General features: G+C 44.0%; 2 protein-coding genes, 1 non-coding gene and 4 pseudogenes across 3 annotated transcripts; 1 reads left to right on the forward strand and 6 right to left on the reverse strand.

The window, feature by feature from the left end:
- Window positions 1-6,024: 6,024 nt before the first annotated feature.
- Window positions 6,025-6,924, reverse strand: LOC123072617 (NADH-ubiquinone oxidoreductase chain 2-like). Its single transcript, XM_044496206.1, has one exon. The coding sequence runs from the start codon at window positions 6,785-6,787 to the stop codon at window positions 6,194-6,196; it is 594 nt and encodes a 197-aa protein (XP_044352141.1). The 5' UTR covers window positions 6,788-6,924; the 3' UTR covers window positions 6,025-6,193.
- A 3,068-nt stretch (window positions 6,925-9,992) lies between these two features.
- TRNAY-GUA (transfer RNA tyrosine (anticodon GUA)) lies at window positions 9,993-10,075 on the reverse strand. The gene has a single exon. It is a non-coding gene; the product is annotated as a tRNA-Tyr (tRNA).
- A 747-nt stretch (window positions 10,076-10,822) lies between these two features.
- LOC123067984 (NADH dehydrogenase [ubiquinone] iron-sulfur protein 3-like) lies at window positions 10,823-11,431 on the reverse strand. Its single transcript, XM_044490528.1, has one exon. The coding sequence runs from the start codon at window positions 11,393-11,395 to the stop codon at window positions 10,823-10,825; it is 573 nt and encodes a 190-aa protein (XP_044346463.1). The 5' UTR covers window positions 11,396-11,431.
- A 2,660-nt stretch (window positions 11,432-14,091) lies between these two features.
- LOC123072616 (ribosomal protein S2, mitochondrial-like) lies at window positions 14,092-15,269 on the forward strand (annotated as a pseudogene).
- Window positions 15,270-16,866: 1,597 nt separating this feature from the next.
- LOC123067986 (ribosomal protein S2, mitochondrial-like) lies at window positions 16,867-17,446 on the reverse strand (annotated as a pseudogene).
- Window positions 17,447-18,752: 1,306 nt separating this feature from the next.
- Window positions 18,753-19,370, reverse strand: LOC123067987 (ribosomal protein S2, mitochondrial-like; annotated as a pseudogene).
- Window positions 19,371-20,638: 1,268 nt separating this feature from the next.
- LOC123067988 (ribosomal protein S2, mitochondrial-like) lies at window positions 20,639-21,204 on the reverse strand (annotated as a pseudogene).
- Between the last annotated feature and the right edge of the window lie 2,036 nt (window positions 21,205-23,240).

Genomic DNA, 23,240 nt, shown 5'->3' on the forward strand with positions numbered 1-23,240 from the left:
CGCCTGGCGCATTGCGCATAGCCCCTCCTCCTTGTCTAGAGCGCCACACACGCACTTGGCCGATTCCTGGCGTCGGCAGCACCCTGGCCCACCCTCGCCGGCGTCTTCTGCAGCGTTGGGACCTCCCGTGGCGACCGACAGGAGGCAACCCTGCGGCACAACGCCGTTCTGCGCCGCCCTTTGCTCTCTAGCCCTCCGCGTGGCTCATGCATGCCAGCGCACCCCCGCAGCACCGTCGCCGTCGTCCGACAAGCACAGGGCGCGCCCTCTACCGCTGACGGGCCTGCGCCGCCCCGTTCTGTCGAAACCAGCCAGCACGCCCGATCCAACCTAGGTTAGATGCTAAACGGAGCCCGTGGACCTCCACGTCGATGATCAACTGCCTAAACCTCCCCAACAAATCGCTGCGCCGCCGTAACCATCGCCGGAGAACTCCGTTCGCGGCCACCACGTCGGATCGCCTATAAAAAGGAGCCCCGAGCTCGCTCTCGTGCACACACCACCACTGCACCTCACCAACACCATGGCAAGCCTCTAGGAGGACCTCGAGGAGGTCTCCTCCCCCGACTCCGGCCGCCCCGTTCCGCCTCGGCCTCCACCTCGATTAACTCCGGTGAGGCCGTCCCCGGCACCCAAACCTTGTCAGCAACCCCCTCAAGCTACCAGAGGTCTAACCCCCTCCTCAATTTGTCCTCCGCAGCACTCTCCGACGAGGCCCACGACCACCCAAACCACCGTCCGCCGGAGCAAGGGCCGCCGTCGACGTGGGGCTCGCCGGTGACCTCTACCACCACCCACCGACACGTAAAGGTGCACTGAACACGGAGGTAACCCCCGATCCCCCTGCCTCACCGTGGATCGCCGCCGGCGACCACCGCGGCTCTCGGGCACCGTCGAGCGCTGCCGCCTCTTTTGAATATTCAAACCTGACGGGTGGAGCCCGCCTGTCAGCCTCTCAGTTCTTTTCTTTTAAACAAACCGTTTTCTGGACTTTTCTGCAGAACCCCCTGGGAGTTTTCTATTTCATTATAGAAAGGTCCCTGAATCAAAACCCTTATATCTTTTAAACAGAATAGTATTTTTGTTTGATTCTTTTTTTGTTCTCTTTAAAATTTTGTCTAGTTGTTTACAGATTTATTTTTAAATTATTTGGATTACTTTTTGTGCAGCCCGCGGTATTTACATTGCGTGCGTATTTTCTTATATCGTAGATACCGGAGGAGGTGACGGAGCCGCGAACTTCACCTAGTTAAACTCCGACTACTCCGAACCAGGCAAGCATGTTTGAACTCTTGATATGATGAGTGTTTGTTGCATGTTTGCATCTAGGAGTTTCATGGCATGTCTATGAACATATCTTTGAATGTTATATTTCATGCACAGAAGTGGAAAGTAAGTTTCGGATGGCCATATGTTGTTGGATACATATTTGCATGGCCATGTGATGGCATGAGGATGGGTAAGATGGCAGTGTTGTGGCATGCCAGTCTTATGCCAGTCTATTTGACTTCAGTGTCATCGTGAATCAAATTCACATTCCCATTCATTTCCTTCCTGTACTGCCACTTGTTTTCCGCAAGGAATACGGCTTAGTAAGTTGCAAACCATTTTCCCTAGTACACATCAAGTAGAGAGGCCGGGATGAGGGTTCCATGGCCCTGGATTAAAGCTCGTCATCCGGTCAGGGGGCATGGGTGTTTCTGGTTGGGACCGAGAGGGGGGACCCCTTAGAGCGCGCGTATAGAAATTTGATCCCATGCTATTCGAGGTTGTGACCTCCACGTCTCAAAGTTTTTCTTGAACATTGTCTAGGGTGATTCCTGGCATCGTGAGGTGGAATGGGTGTGTACTGGTTAAATGTGTTTCTACCGAAATACCATAAACGGAACTAGCCCTTCGTGACTACAGAAATCCGTTGGCTGTGGTCAGTTAGTACAGACTCTGCAGAGTCACAAATTCTTTAAATCATCTTGTACATGTCCAAGTACTGTATTCATCTTATCTTGTCAGATATCAGCCTCAGTGACAAAACTCCGGTGGACTACACATGTGCGAATCTGGTTAAAAGTTTATTCTTGTGGATGGACTAACCTGTTGGTTACCTTTGTCATAAAGCCCTTTCTGTGATGTCGCTCAGACATCCGACTATGGCATACTTGTTATTTACATTTGATATAAGCCCTTTCTGTGTGTCGCTCAGACATCCGACTGTGGCATACTTGTTATTTACATTTGATATAAGCCCTTTCTGTGATGTCGCTCAGACATCCGACTGTGGCATACTTGTTATATACTTTTGTTATCAAGCCCTTTCTGTGACGTCACTCAGATGTCCGACTGTGGCATTTCTTTTACAAGCCCTGTCTGTGATGTCGCTCAGATGTCCGACTGTGGCATTTCTTTTATGAGCCCTTTCTGTGACGTCGCTCAGACGTCCGACTGTGGTATTTCTTTTAAAGCCCTTTATGTGGCGTCGCTAAGACGCCCGACTGCGGCGTTTCTTTTAAGCCCTTTATGTGGTGTCGCTAAGACGCCCGACTGCGACATTTTTTTATAAGCCCTTTATGTGGTGTCTCTTAGACGCCCGACTGCGGCATGAACTTTATTTGTTTACCTTTCGAGGCGTCGCTCCAGACACCCGATCGGTTTTCAGTTATTTATTTATTTATCAAGTCATGCAATAATATTATTATTGGGATGAGCATCATTATTTTTGTTCATGACGCATTCATGCATACATTTATTATGTCTTTTGTCCGAACTGTCTTGCGAGTACTTTCAAAGTACTCACCTGGCTTGTTGATTTGGCCAGATGTTGATGAAGGCGATCTCATGGATGAAGAGTTCGATAGCGAGTCCAATGCCTAGAGGAGTTCCAGTCAGTCCCGTGTGATCCTGCTTTGGTCACTGTATTATATCCGCTTCCACCACCCCAGAAACAAATACATCGAGCCTCACCTCGACACTCGATGAACCGCCAGATAGGAGTCAAGTTATCCACCACCACTTTTATCTCGAGCTAGTAGCATGTCACCACACCCCTGTGTCATAACTGCCCTTATGTAAGATATTGGCGAGTTTGTAATAATTGTTGAGCAGCCTCAGCTCAACCCTGTAATATATTTAATGCTACAGGTCCTCTGTTTATCAAGTATTTGTCTACAAGTGAGGATAACTTTTCCTATACTGGGATCTAAAGATCGATTTTCTCAATAAATATTTTATTGAAAAACCGGTCGTGACAGTTACCCGAGATGGGCTTGCCCTCTGGATCACGCTGGGTCCTTGCTTGTTCCAACGTCATGCTAGGAATGTATCACGTGCCCATGCAAACCAAAGGAAAGCAGATACAACTATTATAGATCCTAGTCCTATTTCCCATCAGAACATAAGGGAGTGGGCTTCCTTTGTAACAGCTCTGTTCTGGTCGTGGCTCACCTCACTGGACCAACGCTTCTGGTCGGAAGCTGGTCGATCGCCTGGTCGGCAACCGGCACAACACCTTTCCCAGTGGGATTTCTGTTGGTTTTCATACTATGCGCAATGAAAGTTTCCAAAAAAGGAGAGCTCTAAAAACAGCATTCTACGGGGAGAATGTGAATTTTTGTATACTTTGACCCCATACTGGCATGAAACTAATCGGAAAAAGGACCTCAAAAACACCCATTTATTAGGGGAATCTGAAAATTGATGGTTTTCGCCCATACTGGCATGAAACTTTCTCTTTTATTGAGCTCAAAAACAGGCAGAGGGAGATCAGAAAAAGTGTCAAATCCAATAGAACAGAGAACGATGGCCCAAACAGAATAGCTTACTTCCTCTATCCGAGTTGGCAATCAATATCAAGATCAGAGCGCGAGAGCAATGAAACAACAAGTCCACCGTCCCTTCACCAGCCAAAGAAAGGAGAAGACTAAGCAGCTCAATAGGGTCTCGAGTACGACTATAGTACCAAAGCTTGGTGCTTCTACCAGTCAAGCAATTACCACGGGTGGATATTCAATAGAAAGCCTACTTGAGTAGGTCAAACAGCGGGGATCTCTCAGTTCCAATGGCTGGATCTCAGAATCGCGTAGATGGGTAGAAGTAATGGGCAAACGCACCTAAGTTAGAGATTTCAACTACTACGGTAGTGATGGGGTGCCTGTTTACCTATGTAGGCCTAGTTCTTTCTATAATGAGCATTCACGTCCGGGGACTTTGATCCAACTTCAGCCGATGGGGAAACGACAAGGGATGCACCAGTATCTGGACAGGTGATGGACCCAGTAGTAAATATTCCTTTGTGGAAGGCTTTGGTTATACCTGGGTAGCAAAGCGAAGTTTCTGGTGGGTAGGTGTCTAAAACAACCCTCTACAAGGAAGCACGCCCGTATCAATCCTTTAATCGGAGACTAGACTAGCGTTAGGAAGGACAAAGGAGACAGACAGAATTTACATCAGAAAAAAGGACTTTTTGAAGTTTGAGTGAGGATAATTGTCTTAAATTTCGGAGAATCGGCTGAAAAAACGCGGAATTGTCTTCGCCTTTGTAAGCGAAAATGTGCAGTAAAGCCTATCTCGCTTTTAGCCTTCATGGTGAATGGCCCACCCTTTCTTTGAACCTTGTCAATGATCGAACGAACTTACAGATATGAACTGAGTGCCATTTGATGAGTAAGATCGAACAAGGGAAAGGGATATGGAAAGGATGAAGTAATGAAAGAGGAAGTCATTGCTAGTAGTAACGACTTGTCACGATCCATTGGTTCATATAGAATCCGTGTCCTAGGTCTATCAAAAAACATTCTTTTCGCTAAGCGTATATAATAAAATAGAGTGAAAGGGTCCACCCCGAAACCAAGGGGTACTAACTAACAGCTGAGTCCTCTCCAAACCGCAGGAGATAGTTGCCCATCATACGGCTCACCAACTTCACTTGCCTCTAAGGGGGGCTCGCTCCAGGCAGGTTCGGATCACTTACTATACATGGCCCTACGAAGGGGTTAGGAGCATTTTCAAGATGGTTCTTTCTTTGTCGAGACGAAAAGGGAACCCATCTTTTCGATTAAAAAATGTGAGTCTGTTTTGCCCACTTTATCCATCCCCCTCTATCAAAATGATCAAAAAGGCATTTCAAATGCTTCTTATTCCCGTGTTTGATCTTATCCATCTCTGCCCCGCTTCCATGTGGGCAGAGACCCCTGTAGAGAATGAAGAGGAGCCAAGGATCTTACTCTCAAGAGTGCTTCAATAGGCTCCACTCTCTCCCCTGAATAAGTCAGGCTCCGTTAGCCTGGGCTAAGATGGGGATAACGAGTCGACGATTGAAGCCCCCAACGTTCTGCCAGACACTGGACAGGGGTAAGCTCTATAAATGTGTAGAGCCAAGTGTGGTGTAGTAGTAGGCACTTCTAGGCCCCTTCCCGGCTACTGGATCACTCCAGTGCTTCGGGTACTATGGATCCTCTGCCATCCATTACAGCAGAGCCGTTTCATGAGCGGTGGGGGCTAAGCGCAGTTCTTTGAATCAAAGGTTTCATGAAATCGAAATCAATTCTTTTTTAGATATCTGGATAGATGGATGGATCTATCTTTCTATTCAGATATCTTTTGCAATCAGCCCCAAATCCTTGATTTGGCCAGGAAACAAAGCACTGCTTTGGGCCCAGGAAGCGAAGGGAATGAGCTCGGCTGCTTCTCCCCCACACTTCTTCATTTCTTCGTGCCCCTTCCGCATGCTCTTCGCGCGCCATTGGCGCTTTGCTCTCCTCTTATTTCTTCATTGGAGGGTTCGGATGGACTTCGTCGTTCTTTCCCAACGAAAATGGAAAGGGATGTATCACATCGAGATGTCGATTCGTTTTCCGCCCCAAATGAGATGGGGAATTAGTCACCTCTGTCCCTTCATCTTTTTGAAAGGAATCGAGGCCCGGCCCGGCTCGCGTCATTCCAACAACCGACGGGGAGCACCTTAGTATACGATCGCGCGCAGTAACTGGGAGTCCTATTACACCTAAGGCCAACTTCCATTCACCAAACCCAGGTTCATCTCGTGTAGTGATTGTGGACTCGTACAAGGATATGGAGTCGACGGTTGATGTATCAGACTCGACCCTGTCTTTCGTAGCATGCATTCCCATCTGTGTTGCAACTGATTCGGTAAGCTACGTGTCCGGTGCACGGAAAACTGCCTTCGGTCTCCCAACCTTACTCATGGAAACCTTCCGGCCACCCAATGACCTATAACGCTAGTCACTACTCCCACTACGGCTAGGAAGTAAGCCCCATAACCCAAAGCGGCAAAGAACAAATAGAATTTGCTACAAAAGCCGGCTAACGGGGGTATTCCCGCGTATGAGAACATTGTAATGGAGAAGGTCATAGCCGAAATAGGATTCGTTTTGGCTAGAGCGCCCAAATCCGCTATATATTTGACACGGGTTTGCCGTAATGCTGGAACTATGGCGAATGCATCTATCGTCATTGATGCATAAATAAATATACCAATTAGTAGTGATTGAATTCCTTCTATGGTTCCACATGAGAAACCAGTACGAATATAACCTACATGTCCAATCGAACTATGAGCTAGAGGTCTTTTGACTTTCATTTGGGCCATGGCGGCCAGTGCTCCTAAGATCATAGAAGCAATGCTGCAGAAAAAGAAGATTTTTTGTAATGTACCCCCATAGGAAGCAACAATAGAAACACGTGACATATTTGCAGAAATAGAGATTTTAGGCGCAATAGAAAGGAATGCTGTCACCGAGGTGGGTGAACCCTCATAGATATCAGGTGCCCACATATATAGAGTCAAAAGAGAGGTTGAGTCCGAGGGAGAGGGGGGTTTTCTTGGGGCTCGAGAGATTGAATAGATAGGGCCCCACAAGTTGTTAATTCGCCGCTGGGGAATTCACACAAAAGGGAAGGACTTATTCTCAACGAAAAAGTGCTCTCTGAACCGAACATGAACATTGTTTTCCATTAGACGACTGTTCACGTAACTCCACTCTCGGCTTGGATTATAGATCCATTTGGTCCGCTCTCGGCCATTCCACACGCTGCCTAGCAGAGACGTGGTTATCTGAAGTGGATTCTCTCTATTGTAGTATATGCCGAACCTGCTGCTCAGTGGGCGGGCACAACAGCTACATGGACCCCTTTCTTTATGTTGTTGCCAGTGCTTTCCCGGGCCGAGCCGGAATTCTTTATTAGAACGCCGACAGGCAAAGCCCGAAGGAAGGCTGCTATCCGCTCGGCCTTCTTCCTTTTTGATGAAAAACAAATCGACATCTCAATCTCCGAAAGTGTTTTCCTTACCCAGCTAATATCCCCCCCTTCGTCGAGCCTTTCCTTTAGTGGTAAGGGATATGCACCTTATCTGAACGTCGGCAGGCATTCCGGAATTCTCCTTTTTTGGCCCCGGGTGAACATAGGCTCAAACATGATTGGAGGGGTCCAAGCTACGCCATGCGTTCAATAAAAAAGCAAGCCTCTAGGAAGCTGCAGGGATTACAAAAAGAGGGTGCTTTCCTGTGTTGCACTGAAAAAAGGACAAAGGAGAAGACGCTCTTCGACTTTCTTTCTTCCTCCCGTGCCCACCTAAGCCCGGCCCGCGTTAGAGGGGAAGATTAGCAAAGCGGAAAAAGACAGAGGGAGGGGGAGCTGCATCTTATTCTCTTCGCGAGAACTTCAGGATCGGAGAAGCATTCGGAAGGGGCGAGGCCTTCTTTTCGTTGGTAGAAGCAGAAATGATCCAATCCATTCAGGGCTTCGGGGAACCCAAAAACGAACTCTGTTTACTTTTTTCATAGATAGATGATATATATAGGAATAATATATACATCCCTTTACTTTAGATGTCTATGTATCTATTTTGGAATCATCTCCCGATTCTCTTTTTTTCTAATTCGCACTGCTCTTTCTCTCTAAATTGCATCAAAGAAAATAGAGAGAGAGAGAGAGAGCAGATGGATCCTATCCCCTATGACGAACACTCATTCCTATCTATTGATAGAAAAGAAAGATCTTCGTCACAGACTTTTTCTTTGTTTTGTTTAGATTGGAGGAATTCCTCATATCCAAGGCAGCTCCCCACAAACACCCCACCCATATGACTATGCCCCCTTTTGAATCGACAGTATAGATTGGGATTCATAGATACTTTCATTCTAAAGACGAATATTAGTCAATAGGCAGGCTTCTTTCAGTAGCAAACATATTCATTTTCACCGGGCTCCGCGCACCTTTGGTACTTCTGGAGGGCAAGCTATTTTATAGTGACTTCTTTCTTAGGGTAGGGCGACGAATACTTCCAATTCCGGAAAGGTCATTGGGTCGCCTTTGGAAGCTAAAGCGAAAGTTGTAGAAAGCCGGGAGAAAAAGCGAAAGCTTGCTCGAAACGTCCTATACCCTAACCCTCGGAAGCGAAGACGCAAAGCGTCACTTTTTTCAAAAGGAAGGAGTTTTTTCTGACTGAATCCATCCATAAAGCCACCAAGGAAACAAAGTTCGTTCCCTTTCATCAAGTGGGGAAGGTAGGCAAACCACTTAAGCTTTGCCTTAGACTGACGGAACAAAGCTAAGAAGTAGGCTGAATGGAAAAATGAAAGGGACAAGGGCGGTCGTCGCTTGGCGCGAAAGCTGCTGGTTCGGTACGGTACTAAAGGTCCTCGGACTTCCAGGCGGTTTTTCTTTTGGGCTGCTGTGAACCCTTGGATCTCGCCAATACAACCTCCTATGGTTTTCGTTACCGAGATATCTTTTCTTTTTTCCCAGGGATTTTTTGGGTAATCAGCTCCCATGCTGCAAACGGTCAAATCTGAACCTTGTCGCTCTTCTTTCCTCGTGGGTAGGAAGCACACCAGCAGGGTGCGTTGCGTGATTCCACTGTGTTTTTTGCACTTGACTGGGTGGACAATTGACCGGAAGATAACTTCGATTCGCCTGGCCAGCAGGCGTGCGGCGTGCTTATCTTGTGTGACAACACTACAGAGCGAGTAGCTCTTCTAGTCGGGCAGCTGTGTGACAACACTCCTGAGAAAGTGGCGCTTTTGTGTAACATGCTATGGTCTCAATGCCCTTACGAGGTAGTGATGAGTTTCACGCACTCTAAGCTCGGCCCGCGCGCAGTTAGGAGGATTGGTCGCTATATGAGCGATACCACCCACCCTACCCTACTACCTATAGGGGGCCGTCCGTCCTACAGCCGCTCGAAAAGGAACTGCAGTAATCTTGAATAGGAATCCTACAGCGATAAAAAGAATCCCCATAAAAATACCACTAGATCAAGCACCAGTGATTTCGTATCCGTTCAAAATCTTGGCTAATTGATCGAAGTGGGTAGCTCCAGTAGACCCATAGATCATGGAACAAATAGGGTGGGTAGGCGCAACCACCACACTACACGTATAGACGCGAACCCCCCTCCTTACCGTACGTGCGACTCTCACCGCATACGGCTCGCACAAAGACTCCAAAATCCATCCCGAGCTTTTTATTCCACCTCTCCCTCCTCTCCAATCCTCGACCAAACTAGCCTTCCCCAGCAAGAAAATGTATCCACTTTAGCAACAAAGCGATCATCCCTTGCTTGTTCTTGAGCGCGCAAGGCGCTCAAGACGGTGATTCTTGCTTAAAAAAGGGCTAAAGCACTCCAGCTTCGAAGCTGGAGTTTGCAACATCAAAACTACAGGTTTTAGCCCTCCTGCTGGGTGGGCACTTCCTTCGTCTATCGTATGTCTCGCTTGGCTTCATTCCGAACCAAGGAGGCATGATGGCGGGCGCGTGCGTGTGCCGACTGCAGATACTACAAGTCGACGCCGGAAGCGACTCGCTTCTATTCTCGATTGGATATAGATGGGGAATCTCTATAGATCGTCTTTTTTCGACAACCTCTCTAAAACGCATACGAGAAAATTGCACTTCACGGCACGACAAAAAAAAATACTTCGCTCGGTTGGCCCTCCTAGGCTTCCGCCTACTTTCTCTTCTCTTAAGTCTACAACAAGTGGGAGAGGCAGGATTCGAACCTACGTAGAAAACCTTCAACAGATTTACAGTCTGTCGCTTTTGACCGCTCGGCCACTCTCCCCTTCTCGGGGATACGCCCTCCTCAAACAAAGGGTTCCTGAATAAGAAGGATGGCGGCCTTTGTTCTTAATTTAAGAAGAGCAGATGAAACTATTGGATTTGCTAGAGTTCCGGGAGAATAAATAAGGTCATTTAGTAAGTTCATAACAATCCATTTATGTAAAGCAAGGGGCAAAGCTTCTACGACAGCTTCCCCCTCATTGACATCGTCGGCCTTCCCCAGCTCCCCTCCTTCGTCGCTTCTGGCTAAGCATCTTTCGGCAGAGGAAAGGAGGCGACTAGTCGCTTCTGGCGAAGCAGCGAGTTCATGAGCAAGTGAATGAACGAGCAGCGAGTGAAGTGCAACAGTCGTAAGTAAGGCTCGCCATGTTCCTAAAAGGAGTGACCATCTTTTCTTCCCTTCTACTGACACTGAGCGAGCAGCAAGCATAGGCAATAGTTTCCGCAGGGGTGGGGCGCAAGCAAGCGTTTTCAGGCTGCGCTAGCTAGCGTACTCTTCTGCTATCAATGAAACCGAAAGAAAAAACCAGTGCCCTTTCGTATAGATCGAGACGCAGTACTTTTTATTTACTTCTTCCATACTAGGAAGAATGGAAGGAAATCCTTCGATAACACTTCTTCCTTATTTGAAGAAATGATATCCGACGCCCGTGGAAACTCTTTCATTTCAAAAAAGTTCTTCTTCTTAAGAAGCAAATAGCATTTCCTATTGATTTGTCCCCTGGACTAGACGTATGTAGATTCGGAATTATCTGTCACTACACTGTTCCCAAGAACTAGCAAAATCGAAATAGCGAAATTCTTGGGTCATCTCAATGGGTTTAGAAACCACACGTTTCTCTGGATCATCATAGCGTACTTCCACATATCCACTCAGAGGAAAGTCTTTTTGTAATGGATGACCCTCGAAACCATAATCTGTTGATATACGGCGTAAATCCGGATGATTGATGGAAGAAACACCAGACATATCCCATACTTCTCGCTCCCACCGGCCGGCTGATGGAAATAGATTGACTACTGGAGATATTCGTGTTACTTCGTCTGCACTTGTTTGTACACGAATGTGTGAGTTATACCGAGTACTCAGTAAATTATGGACAACTTCAAATCTTTGTTTTTGAGAGGGATGATCCACTCTGCAAATATCGATCGAAACTTGAACCCTTGTATAGGTATGCCATTTTAGAAAGCACAACAATGGAAATGGGTAGTCAGTATTGGTATAAGATCTATTCCCATGTTCCGATCTTTTCATGTTATGTACCCATTTCTTGGGTAAAATCTCCCAACTATATTGGAAAATGGATTGGTTATCCATAAATGAAAATAGAGAAAGCTTTATTTTGGTTCCGCTTCTTACTCTAAGCAGAAAGACTTGTTGGAAATCGCCGGTTGGGTTGGTCCGACCAAGAAAGGCATGGGAGTGGAGAGGCAGAAGTGAAAGACTGGCTACCAATAAAGATCCAAAACACTTTTTAGAGTTATGTATCCAGGATCGGCTGCATGCTCTAGTGTTGAATCTGGTATAGAACCCAGGATGCTTGGTTACAATTCCGAATCCGCTAAACCATCGCTCAGGGAAAAGTATTATACAGAGCATTAGTACTTATTCTGATCCTTTCCTTATATTTAGATTCTAGTAGTTTATTCCAGTCGTATTCATATCCTTACTGCGGTTTTTTAAGGGTAACAAATAAAAGTATGCATGTTCTATTTTATTGTTCCGAGACATATGATGATAGCATTGAGAATGAGAAATCTTTGAAAAATGCACGTATTATTAAGGAGTTCTGGAATGATTACTATGCTAAGCTATTGGATATTGACAAAACGAAAAAGACTTCTAATGTTGATATGTATCAGGATGATGTTAGAAAGTTGTTGATTAATGAAAAGAAGAATCAAAATGGTGTGTTTTTCGATACTGAATTAATATATTTACAGAATCAAACTGCAAATTGCACAATGAAGTTCGATGAGGATAATCTATTTAAAGTAACTCCTAACATAGTAAAGTTCTTGATTAATAAAGATCAGCCTAACGCTAAGCAATATCTAAAGGGTTGCCTACCAAGTAGCTTACCTATGCTTAAGATGTTTGGTATCTATACGCTTGAGGCTATCATGATTCATGTACTAGGCTTGGTATTCAACACTCTTCAGGAATCATCCGCAGTTAAGGCAGCTAGATTTATAGATCAACTTAATTCAACTGTACGAGAACAAGCAAGGTTTCTACAATACAAAGCACCAGGTAGTGGTAAGGTGGAAGCAGTACTCACTAGTAAGGTAGAATCAGTTAAGGATGTTGTTCAGCCCAAAGGTGCTAGCAAAAAAGAGAAAAAGAAAAAATGCAGTGTCATTATGATATCGGGAAATACTTGCTCCAATTCATGATTCAAAGAAATGTTCTACATATATCAACAAATAGGGGAGTAACAAAAGAAGATCCAGTGCTGGTTCTTAAGAAAGGTCAAGGGTATATAGAGAATTCTTGTTATGTTATGTGCAATTTGAACATAAATCTGCTCCCTATCAAACTCAATCTTCCGATGCTTTGCAAACCCTTGGATTGGCAACCAGCAGAGAGGGGGTCTGATCTTGATACATTATCGAATCTGATAGGAGGTTACTTATGCAAACCCACGGGGGATATCTAGAATCACTTTGGGCTATTAACTTCCCATGACTTAAACCACTTCTATATAAAGTTACATAAAAAAGAATACAAGCAGATGTGTGATATTTTGAATGGGCTTCAGTCTCAAGCGTTTGAAATAAACAAAAGGCTCTTGAGATTTCTGGAAAAGAATCATCAATGTTTAGTTGAGTGTGGGCTTCTTTTACCAAATGCTCTGGCTCGCGCGAATCCGACAGAAGCCTCAGACATATTGAGGAAGTGCTACTTCAATAACATCAAAGGTGTTAAGAATGCTTGTAGCTATAACATACTGTTAAATAAATTATGAAAACAGGTGAGCAGGCTAGTTATGAAGATTTTGTAATAAGACTTGTGTCAGCATACGAAGGTTATCAATTCTATTTGCCAGCATTCGTGGACTTCCGTGGTAGAATCTACCGTTCAGGTGTATTGCATTTTCATGAGGGTGATTTGTCAAAAAGTTTATTACTCTTTTCTGCCGATCATCCTCAACCTCAAGCACAAAACCACCTGCCGGAAAAAAAGAATCTCAGTCAACACTTAGCATGTGCTGCAGCCTTTAAGTATCCAAAGTTCTCGAACTTAGATGATGCCTCCAATGGTATAACGAACACCAGACTGAAATGTTTACTTCGGACAAGTTTCATTCAATTTGCTGCGCAAGCTAGTGATCCATTTTTTTCATAGCCAAGATCCTTTCTCAGGATGAAGGAGTGAGTAATTATCATCAGGTTCCAGTGACCCAAGATGCGAGTGCGAGTGCATATCAAATTATGAGTTATCTCTTGCTTAACTTTGAAATGGGTAGGAGAACGAATCTTCTTCCATCTTAAGACGGTCAAATCCAAGATGTGTATATGTGCTTGCGGGATGAGCTTAATAAATTGTTTTTTACCAGATTGAATAATGTTAGTAGTAGTAATTAGAAGAAAAAACTCATAGATTCTATGTTAACCAGAAAGTTCGTCAAAGGATTGTTTATGCCATCTCCACAGGGGTCCGTCCGGTTCTTCCTCAAATGGGTTGCCTCAATCTTTATCAAAGTTTTGGTATCTAGCTTATCCAGCTACAGTATAGTATACTCCTTCCTTGCTCGATAGAGCTTTTTGAATCCGCTTCAACTAAATGCATAAAATAGAGTAATTTCTTCAAAAGCCAGTTTCTTTCGAGAAGGCAGGAGGCCCATAGCGAGTTACAATAGTGCCAGTTCTTGTACGGAAGGCCGTAATTCCGGTAACCTCGACTGCTCTAAGAATGATCCGGGCTAGCCGGGCACATCACATCAAAGTTAGGTCATTTGTCAAAAACATCGCAAGTAGCTCAGTTGGTTTGCTAAGGGAGCTATTCTCTCACTTAAACCACTTCCATATTAGGTATTCTATCTCGTCTTAAAGTTCCCCCGCATTACCCATAACTTACCACCTCTATCTCCGGAACTCAAATCGCAAAATGACAATGCTTTCGATAGTCTGTACTAAATTACTTTGTACGAATGCACATCTCGGCCGTCGGGTAGCTGATCACCATTTCAAAGTCTATATTCGTGGTTCAAGAAATGGAATTGCTATTCTCGATTCAGACAAGACACTGATTTGTTTACGAAACACTCTTCATTTTATAGGATCTCCCAATCGTCAAAAAGGTCGTTCCTTCTTTTTAAAGACCAATCATTTATTTATTTATGAGATAACGAAAGAAATGGCGAGCTATTTAAGAAGCTATTTAAGAAATGTGAATTCTGATTGTTTCGATGATTCTCAATGGAAGATCGGGTCGTTTTTGACCAATTCTTTTGCAAATAAAAAAAATTCCGTTCAAGAAAGAAGAAGATCAATTTTGGGTTGAACCAACAACCTGATTGTGTGGTTATTCTGAATGCAGATAGAAAGTCTTCGGTCATACTGGAAGCTAATCGATCACAAATACCTATTCCATCCTTAGTTGATTCTACGATCCCATGGGAATCCTATAAAAGAATCACTTATCCCATCCCAACGAATGATCCTATATAGCTCGTATATCTATTTCGTCATTCGATCATGAAAACAGTGACTCTTGAACAGAATGCAATTAGTAGAGAAGCGCAATCTCTCAGAGTCACTTTGAGTACGGGGAAGTCCGCAGGAGGGATGAGATCCGCCTGCTACTCCACCTCCTCTTCTTCCCCAATAGACGAAGAAGAAAATAGGGCCAAGGCGCTATTGGAGATGCGCAAAAAATATCCATCGGGAGATGGCGCTGACGCTGACGCTAACGCTCGCAAGGCGGTTTTGCAGGCAATTTCACAAAATAGTTTTTTTTCGTTGAGCTCATAACCCGGTTTGGGCCGATTGACTCTGAGAGCGATCGAGGGGTCGCGGGCTCACACCTTGCTTTTGCGCATAGGATCAAAGAGATCCTAGAATTTCATGGAAAGAGCAGCGGCTCTCTGAAAGACCTCATTGATCTGAAATTGGATTTGGAAGACGCCTCTAAAAGAGAGTAGATTCTACTTCCATATTTTTCCTCCAAAAAAGAGGCAAAGTCCTAGCGTGATACAAAAAGAAATAATGGACAAGGGCGGGGAATGATAGGTTCATAGATGTGGAGTAATCAGTTCTTCATTTGAAGAGTTAGTTGGCTGGCCTACCGGCCCGCAGATGTAGAGAGGTTGCCCCCACCATCCTCTTGAACTGCGAAATCAAAGTGATTCCTGTTGATGGAAGAAAGGCTAATTTCGTTTGATCCGATCCGCCTATGCCAGTTCGAGTCGGGCGAGTCGCTATCATCTGTTGCCCTAACTTTTTCTATTAGCTCATCTTGTCCGTAGTGATATTTTGGAGAAGGAGCAATTACCGGAGTGAGAAAGGTAGAAAGAAGCAATCACGAAAGCTAGTGCTAGTTGTGGCTTTTTGTACTAATCTTGTTTGTTCGGTAGCTCACATCAGCAGCTTTAAAAGGAATAGAAAACGAGGCTTTTTCCACCACACCAGGGGCGGGCATTACGCTCAAGCAGGGGAAGTCAATTTGACTGCTGCTCGAGAACCTGTTTGAACAAGAAGAAGTAGCATGGCTCCAGCGGGGTAGAGCCAATTGGCTACACATGGTGACCGAAATACAAATTTTTTCCACCACTTTGAGGCGAAAGAGGGGTTGAAGCGGACATGTCGAAATGACAGCATCGAAGATATCTATATACACAGCATTGCGTAGATAGATCAGCTGACTTGCACAGAAAGACCCCTATTGTTTAGTAATTTGGCGCCCCATCTTTAGATTGACTGTTGTCAACTAATCTTTTCAAAATAGCATAATCTGAACACATAGCTGAACACATAGTTTAAGTAGAAACTGTTAAAGCTCCCTGGTCTCGAAACGGCCGGCTTTGGTTCAGCTCTCGGGGCTACCTTACACACTAATAAAATCGTCAGCTTCCTTCCCCACTCATCGCCCTCACTTTAAGACAAAAAATCCAATTCGATTGAAAGATCGGAATCATACCTCCAGCGGGCAAGGTCGGCTCAAGAAATGGAAGTTGTGAGATGGAAAGAAAACCACGAAAAAAGAACTGAATTAGGGATCAATCCATACACAGCTTGCCTTCTCCCCTTCCCCATAGTAAGCCAGCCAATAGAATAGTACCCTAACTTAAGAAGTTCTCTTAGCTAGCGCATGTCCATTAATGTGACCACCGCATGCTCCTGCATGAGTTTCATGAATGGTTTGTTTTCGAATCCTATCTCTCTGGGGAAAGGTATCTTTTTTCAATTCGAACAACGGTATCCCTACCTGGCAAACTATCCTCGTTTTCGAAGTCCCTTGTTTTGTCCTCTGCTGTAGTATTCCGGTTAGTAGACGGCTTCCTTCATCGGAAATCTAGCCAGTGCTTTCCATTAGGTGTGCAACGAAGGATAGCCTTGCTTTTCTTCTGATTCTGATTCAGTCCAAAGATAGAGACAAAAGAAAGGTAATTATTGAATCGGACTTGGCTTCTTTTTCGGCATGGGCAAAGGTTTGGCAATTCCACCATTAGCAAAGGTTTAATTGGTTGACGGTATCCTTGGCGAAAGGCACCTGGTGAGAGTAGCTGCTGCTGCTGCTGTGCTACCTCCAACTATGAAGTTCAGCACATGAACAATACAGAGTACTCATTCGCTGGGATCATTCGCTGGGATGGGATAAGTGATTCTTTTATAGGATTCCCATGGGATCGTAGAATCAACTAAGGATGGAATAGGTATTTGTGATCGATCAGCTTCCAGTATGACCGAAGACTTTCTATCTGCATTCAGAATAACCACACAATCAGGTTGTTGGTTCAACCCAAAATTGATCTTCTTCTTTCTTGAACAGAATTTTTTTATTTGCAAAAGAATTGGTCAAAAACGCCCCGATCTTCCATTGAGAATCATCGAAAAAATGAGAATTCACATTTCTTAAATAGCTTCTTAAATAGCTCGCCATTTCTTCCATTATCTCATAAATAAATAAATGATTGGTCTTTAAAAAGAAGGAACGGCCTTTTTGACGACTGGGAGATCCTATAAAATGAAGAGCATTTCGTAAACAAATCAGTGTCTTGTCTGAATCGAGAATAGAAATTCCATTTCTTGAACCACAAATATAGACTTTGAAATGGTGATCAGCTACCCGACGGCCGAGATGTGCATTCGTACAAAGTAATTTAATACAGACTATCGAAAGCATTGTCATTTTGCGATTTGAGTTCCAGAGATACAGGTGGTAAGTTATGGGTAATGCGGGGGAACTTTAAGACGGTGGTTCCTATGACTCAACAAAGAAGAAAAGGAAACAACGAAACAACACAGTCTTCGCGCTCCTTAGTCTTCACTCAATGTCTTCTCATGTCATAGTCTTCAATATGAATATCTTCACATACCACCATTGTCGTCAATGTCTTCATACATTTTTAGGGGTCATCTCTGGTAGGTAAACCGAATCAATGAGGGACACTACCTGCGTTATCCTGCAATTCTCACAAACGCATTAGTCCCTCAACCAACTTTGTCGTCAATACTCCAAAACCAACTAGGGGTGTCACTAGATGCACTTACAATCTCCCCTTTTTTGGTGATTGATGACAAACTGGTTGAAGTTTTGAACGGGGATAAAGTATGTGAAATTATAAAGGATAGGTTATTGTCTTCATAAGTGGCAAGGGCTCCCCCTGAAGATGTGCATATAAGTAATTTGCTTTTGGAATGCAAATGCACATGGCAGGTTGTAATTGTGGAGATCCTCTTCAACTTATGAAGATAATTCATCATGCATGAAATGATATAACTAAGAGAGTGACATGCATAATGAAAAATGGACATTCGCAGAATGATCTAAGTGCGGAAGTTATCATCGCACATGGAAAAGCAAATAAGTAGCAGACGACCATCGAGTTTAAGTGTTACAACTCGAGGAACGAAATGTATCAAAAGCAAGGGTTGTAATCACTAGGCAAAATATAAAGCAACCACCCATATGAACCTGCTTCGAGACTATCAAACTCATATGCTTCTCCCCCTTTTGTCAGTAATGACCAAAAAGGTTTGAAGACATAGAGCATCTACTCATCCTAATGAGGAGTAGGTGAAGCATCAGGGTTGTCGTTGTTGGTTGGCGGCGCAGACGAACTGGGTGCAGTGTCGATGCATGCAGAAGTAGGGGGCGGTGAAGTAGCATCGACTTCATCATCGATCAATTTGACATTCACATTTGCCGCGGAGGAAGAATAGTCAGAGTCTTCAAGGGATGGAGTTCGACGTAGGACAGCATTCCGTGGAGGAGTGGAGTCAAACTTGAATCTTTCAGTGAAGCCATCGTCTTGAAGATCTGCTTCAGCACAGAGCAGTGTCAAACTCTTCCATGATCACCGACAGGTCTCGTGAGTGACAAAGGCATTCTTGGTGGCAAAGGTTTAATTGGTTGACGGTATCCTTGGCGAAAGGCACCTGTTGAGAGTAGCTGCTGCTGCTGTGCTACCTCCAACTATGAAGTTCAGCACATGAACAATACATAGTACTCATTCGCTAGGATCATTCGTTGGGATGGGATAAGTGATTCTTTTATAGGATTCCCATGGGATCGTAGAATCAACTAAGGATGGAATAGGTATTTGTGATCGATCAGCTTCCAGTATAACCAAAGACTTTCTATCTGCATTCAGAATAACCACACAATCAGGTTGTTGGTTCAACCCAAAATTGATCTTCTTCTTTCTTGAACGGAATTTTTTTATTTGCAAAAGAATTGGTCAAAAACGCCCCGATCTTCCATTGAGAATCATCGAAAAAATGAGAATTCACATTTCTTAAATAGCTTCTTAAATAGCTCGCCATTTCTTCCGTTATCTCATAAATAAATAAATGATTGGTCTTTAAAAAGAAGGAACGACCTTTTTGACGACTGGGAGATCCTATAAAATGAAGAGCATTTCGTAAACAAATCAGTGTCTTCTCTGAATCGAGAATAGAAATTCCATTTCTTGAACCACAAATATAGACTTTGAAATGGTGATCAGCTACCCGACGGCCGAGATGTGCATTCGTACAAAGTAATTTAATACAGACTATCGAAAGCATTGTCATTTTGCGATTTGAGTTCCAGAGATACAGGTGGTAAGTTATGGGTAATGCGGGGGAACTTTAAGACGGTGGTTCCTATGACTCAATAAAGAAGAAAAGGAAACAACGAAACAACATAGTCTTCGCGCTCCTTAGTCTTCACTCAATGTTTTCTCATGTCATAGTCTTCAATATGAATATCTTCACATACCACCATTGTCGTCAATGTCTTCATACATTTTTAGGGGTCATCTCTGGTAGGTAAACCGGATCAATGAGGGACACTACCTGCGTTATCCTGCAATTCTCACAAACGCATTAGTCCCTCAACCAACTTTGTCGTCAATACTCCAAAACCAACTAGGGGTGTCACTAAATGCACTTACAATCTCCCCCTTTTTGGTGATTGATGACAAACTGGTTGAAGTTTTGAACGGGGATAAAGTATGTGAAATTATAAAGGATAGGTTATTGTCTTCATAAGTGGCAAGGGCTCCCCCTGAAGATGTGCATACAAGTAATTTGCTTTTGGAATGCAAATGCACATGGCAGGTTGTACTTGTAGAGATCCTCTTCAACTTATGAAGATAATTCATCATGCATGAAATGATATAACTAAGAGAGTGACATGCATAATGAAAAATGGACATTCGCAGAATGATCTAAGTGCGGAAGTTATCATCGCACATGGAAAAACAAATAAGTAGCAGACGACCATCGAGTTTAAGTGTTACAACTCGAGGAACGAAATGTATCAAAAGCAAGGGTTGTAATCACTAGGCAAAATATAAAGCAACCACCCATATGAACCCGCTTCAAGACTATCAAACTCATATGCTTCTCCCCCTTTTGTCAATAATGACCAAAAAGGTTTGAAGACATAGAGCATCTACTCGTCCTCATGAGGAGTAGGTGAAGCATCAGGGTTGTCATTGTTGGTTGGCGGCGCAGACGAACTTGGTGCAGTGTCGATGCGTGCAGAAGTAGGGGGCGGTGAAGTAGCATCGTCTTCATCATCGATCACTTTGACATTCACAGTTGCCGCGGAGGAAGAATAGTCAGAGTCTTCAAGGGATGGAGTTCGACGTTGGACATCATTCAATGGAGGAGTGGAGTCAAACTTGAATCTTTCAGTGAAGCCATCGTCTTGAAGATCTGCTTCAGCACTGAGTAGTGTCAAACTCTTCCATGATCGCCGACAGGTCTCGTGAGTGACAAAGGCATTCTTGGTGGCAAAGGTTTAATTGGTTGACGGTATCCTTGGCGAAAGGCACCTGTTGAGAGTAGCTGCTGCTGCTGTGCTACCTCCAACTACGAAGTTCAGCACATGAACAATACAGAGTACTCATTCGCTAGGATCATTCGTTGGGATGGGATAAGTGATTCTTTTATAGGATTCCCATGGGATCGTAGAATCAACTAAGGATGGAATAGGTATTTGTGATCGATCAGCTTCCAGTATGACCGAAGACTTTCTATCTGCATTTAGAATAACCACACAATCAGGTTGTTGGTTCAACCCAAAATTGATCTTCTTCTTTCTTGAACGGAATTTTTTTTATTTGCAAAAGAATTGGTCAAAAACGCCCCGATCTTCCATTGAGAATCATCGAAAAAATGAGAATTCACATTTATCAAATAGCTTCTTAAATAGCTCGCCATTTCTTCCGTTATCTCTTAAATAAATAAATGATTGGTCTTTAAAAAGAAGGAACGGCCTTTTTGACGACTGGGAGATCCTATAAAATGAAGAGCATTTCGTAAACAAATCAGTGTCTTGTCTGAATCGAGAATAGAAATTCCATTTCTTGAACCACAAATATAGACTTTGAAATGGTGATCAGCTACCCGACGGTCGAGATGTGCATTCGTACAAAGTAATTTAATACAGACTATCGAAAGCATTGTCATTTTACGATTTGAGTTCCAGAGATACAGGTGGTAAGTTATGGGTAATGCGGGGGAACTTTAAGACGGTGGTTCCTATGACTCAACAAAGAAGAAAAGGAAACAACGAAACAACACAGTCTTCGCGCTCCTTAGTCTTCACTCAATGTCTTCTCATGTCATAGTCTTTAATATGAATATCTTCACATACCACCATTGTCGTCAATGTCTTCATACATTTTTAGGAGTCATCTCTGGTAGGTAAACCGAATCAATGAGGGACACTACCTGCGTTATCTTGCAATTCTCACAAACGCATTAGTCCCTCAACCAACTTTGTCATCAATACTCCAAAACCAACTAGGGGTGTCACTGGATGCACTTACAATCTCCCCCTTTTTGGTGATTGATGACAAACTGGTTGAAGTTTTGAACGGGGATAAAGTATGTGAAATTATAAAGGATAGGTTATTGTCTTCATAAGTGGCAAGGGCTCCCCCTGAAGATGTGCATATAAGTAATTTGCTTTTCGAATGCAAATGCACATGGCAGGTTGTACTTGTGGAGATCCTCTTCAACTTATGAAGATAATTCATCATGCATGAAATGATATAACTAAGAGAGTGACATGCATAATGAAAAATGGACATTCGCAGAATGATCTAAGTGCGGAAGTTATCATCGCACATGGAAAAGCAAATAAGTAGCAGACGACCATCGAGTTTAAGTGTTACAACTCGAGGAACGAAATCTATCAAAAGCAAGAGTTGTAATCACTAGGCAAAATATAAAGCAACCACCCATATGAACCCGCTTCAAGACTATCAAACTCATATGCTTCTCCCCCTTTTGTCAGTAATGACCAAAAAGGTTTGAAGACATAGAGCATCTACTCGTCCTCATGAGGAGTAGGTGAAGCATCAGGGTTGTCGTTGTTGGTTGGCGGCGCAGACGAACTTGGTGCAGTGTCGATGCGTGCAGAAGTAGGGGGCGGTGAAGTAGCATCGTCTTCATCATCGATCACTTTGACATTCACAGTTGCCGCGGAGGAAGAATAGTCAGAGTCTTCAAGGGATGGAGTTCGACGTAGGACAGCATTCCATGGAGGAGTGGAGTCAAACTTGAATCTTTCAGTGAAGCCATCGTCTTGAAGATCTACTTCAGCACTGAGCAGTGTCAAACTCTTCCATGATCGCCGACAGGTCTCGTGAGTGACAAAGGCATTCTTGGTGGCAAGATTTTGAATGCGATTGACGTACACCAAGAGGCTTTGCATCTGTCGCTTGAGCCAAAAGTGATGCTTGTCTTGTTTCTGTTGAAGTGCCACAAGAAGTTCTCGGTCATTTAGGACGCGAGAGCGCTTCTTAGGCCTTTGGGCAATTGTGCTCTCAGTAGCTTCAGTTGGCGCACAATGAGGCAGACGAGTGTTCCCAGCCATTGGATAGACACGAGTTACTGCTTGCACTCCTTCCATGGGCTGAGTGAAGCTTTGGTGTTCAGCATTTTGAAGACAAAGAGGCTTCTTGGCAGGCTCAGGGTATATGGCTTCAACTGACATATCAACCTCTGGTAGAAAGATCAGATGATTGCGAGCAGAGGCTGATAGTTGATAGCAGAGTGTAGCTTGATGAGGCGCATGACCCATGGAGCATAGAATTTCAGGCCAAAAAGGTCAGATCCAGACGCAGCCAGTTGCCAGAGGAAGAATTCTTGTGTATTGAAGCTAATGCCATTGAGGATGTAAAAGACCAATGTCTTCATGGCTCCTTCAAGTTTTGCAGCTGATGAATGCCCTTTGATAGGCCATAGAGTCCGCCTGATGATGTGATATATTGTGCGAGGCAGATACTCAAGGTCATCAACAAAGAACTCCTTTGGGTATTCAGCGTCACATGGCAGAGGCTTCATCATGCTCAACATCTGGCTCATGTTAGGTTCTAGCTTATGGAAGATGATCTCCAGTGCATTGCGGTGGAGTTGACAATCAGGTTCGAACAGCTCTCCGGGAGTGGGTAGGCCTGTAAGCTCAATGATGTCAAGAGCTTTGGCTTCATGATGAA

The sequence above is a fragment of the Triticum aestivum genome, chromosome 3B (genome assembly GCF_018294505.1).
Source record: "Triticum aestivum cultivar Chinese Spring chromosome 3B, IWGSC CS RefSeq v2.1, whole genome shotgun sequence".
Taxonomy (NCBI): domain Eukaryota; kingdom Viridiplantae; phylum Streptophyta; class Magnoliopsida; order Poales; family Poaceae; genus Triticum; species Triticum aestivum.

Coding starts and splice junctions, on each gene's coding strand:
- LOC123072617 (XM_044496206.1), bottom strand. CDS start 6,787: ATGTGGGCACCTGATATCTATGAGGGTTCACCCACCTCGGTGACAGCA.
- LOC123067984 (XM_044490528.1), bottom strand. CDS start 11,395: ATGGATAACCAATCCATTTTCCAATATAGTTGGGAGATTTTACCCAAG.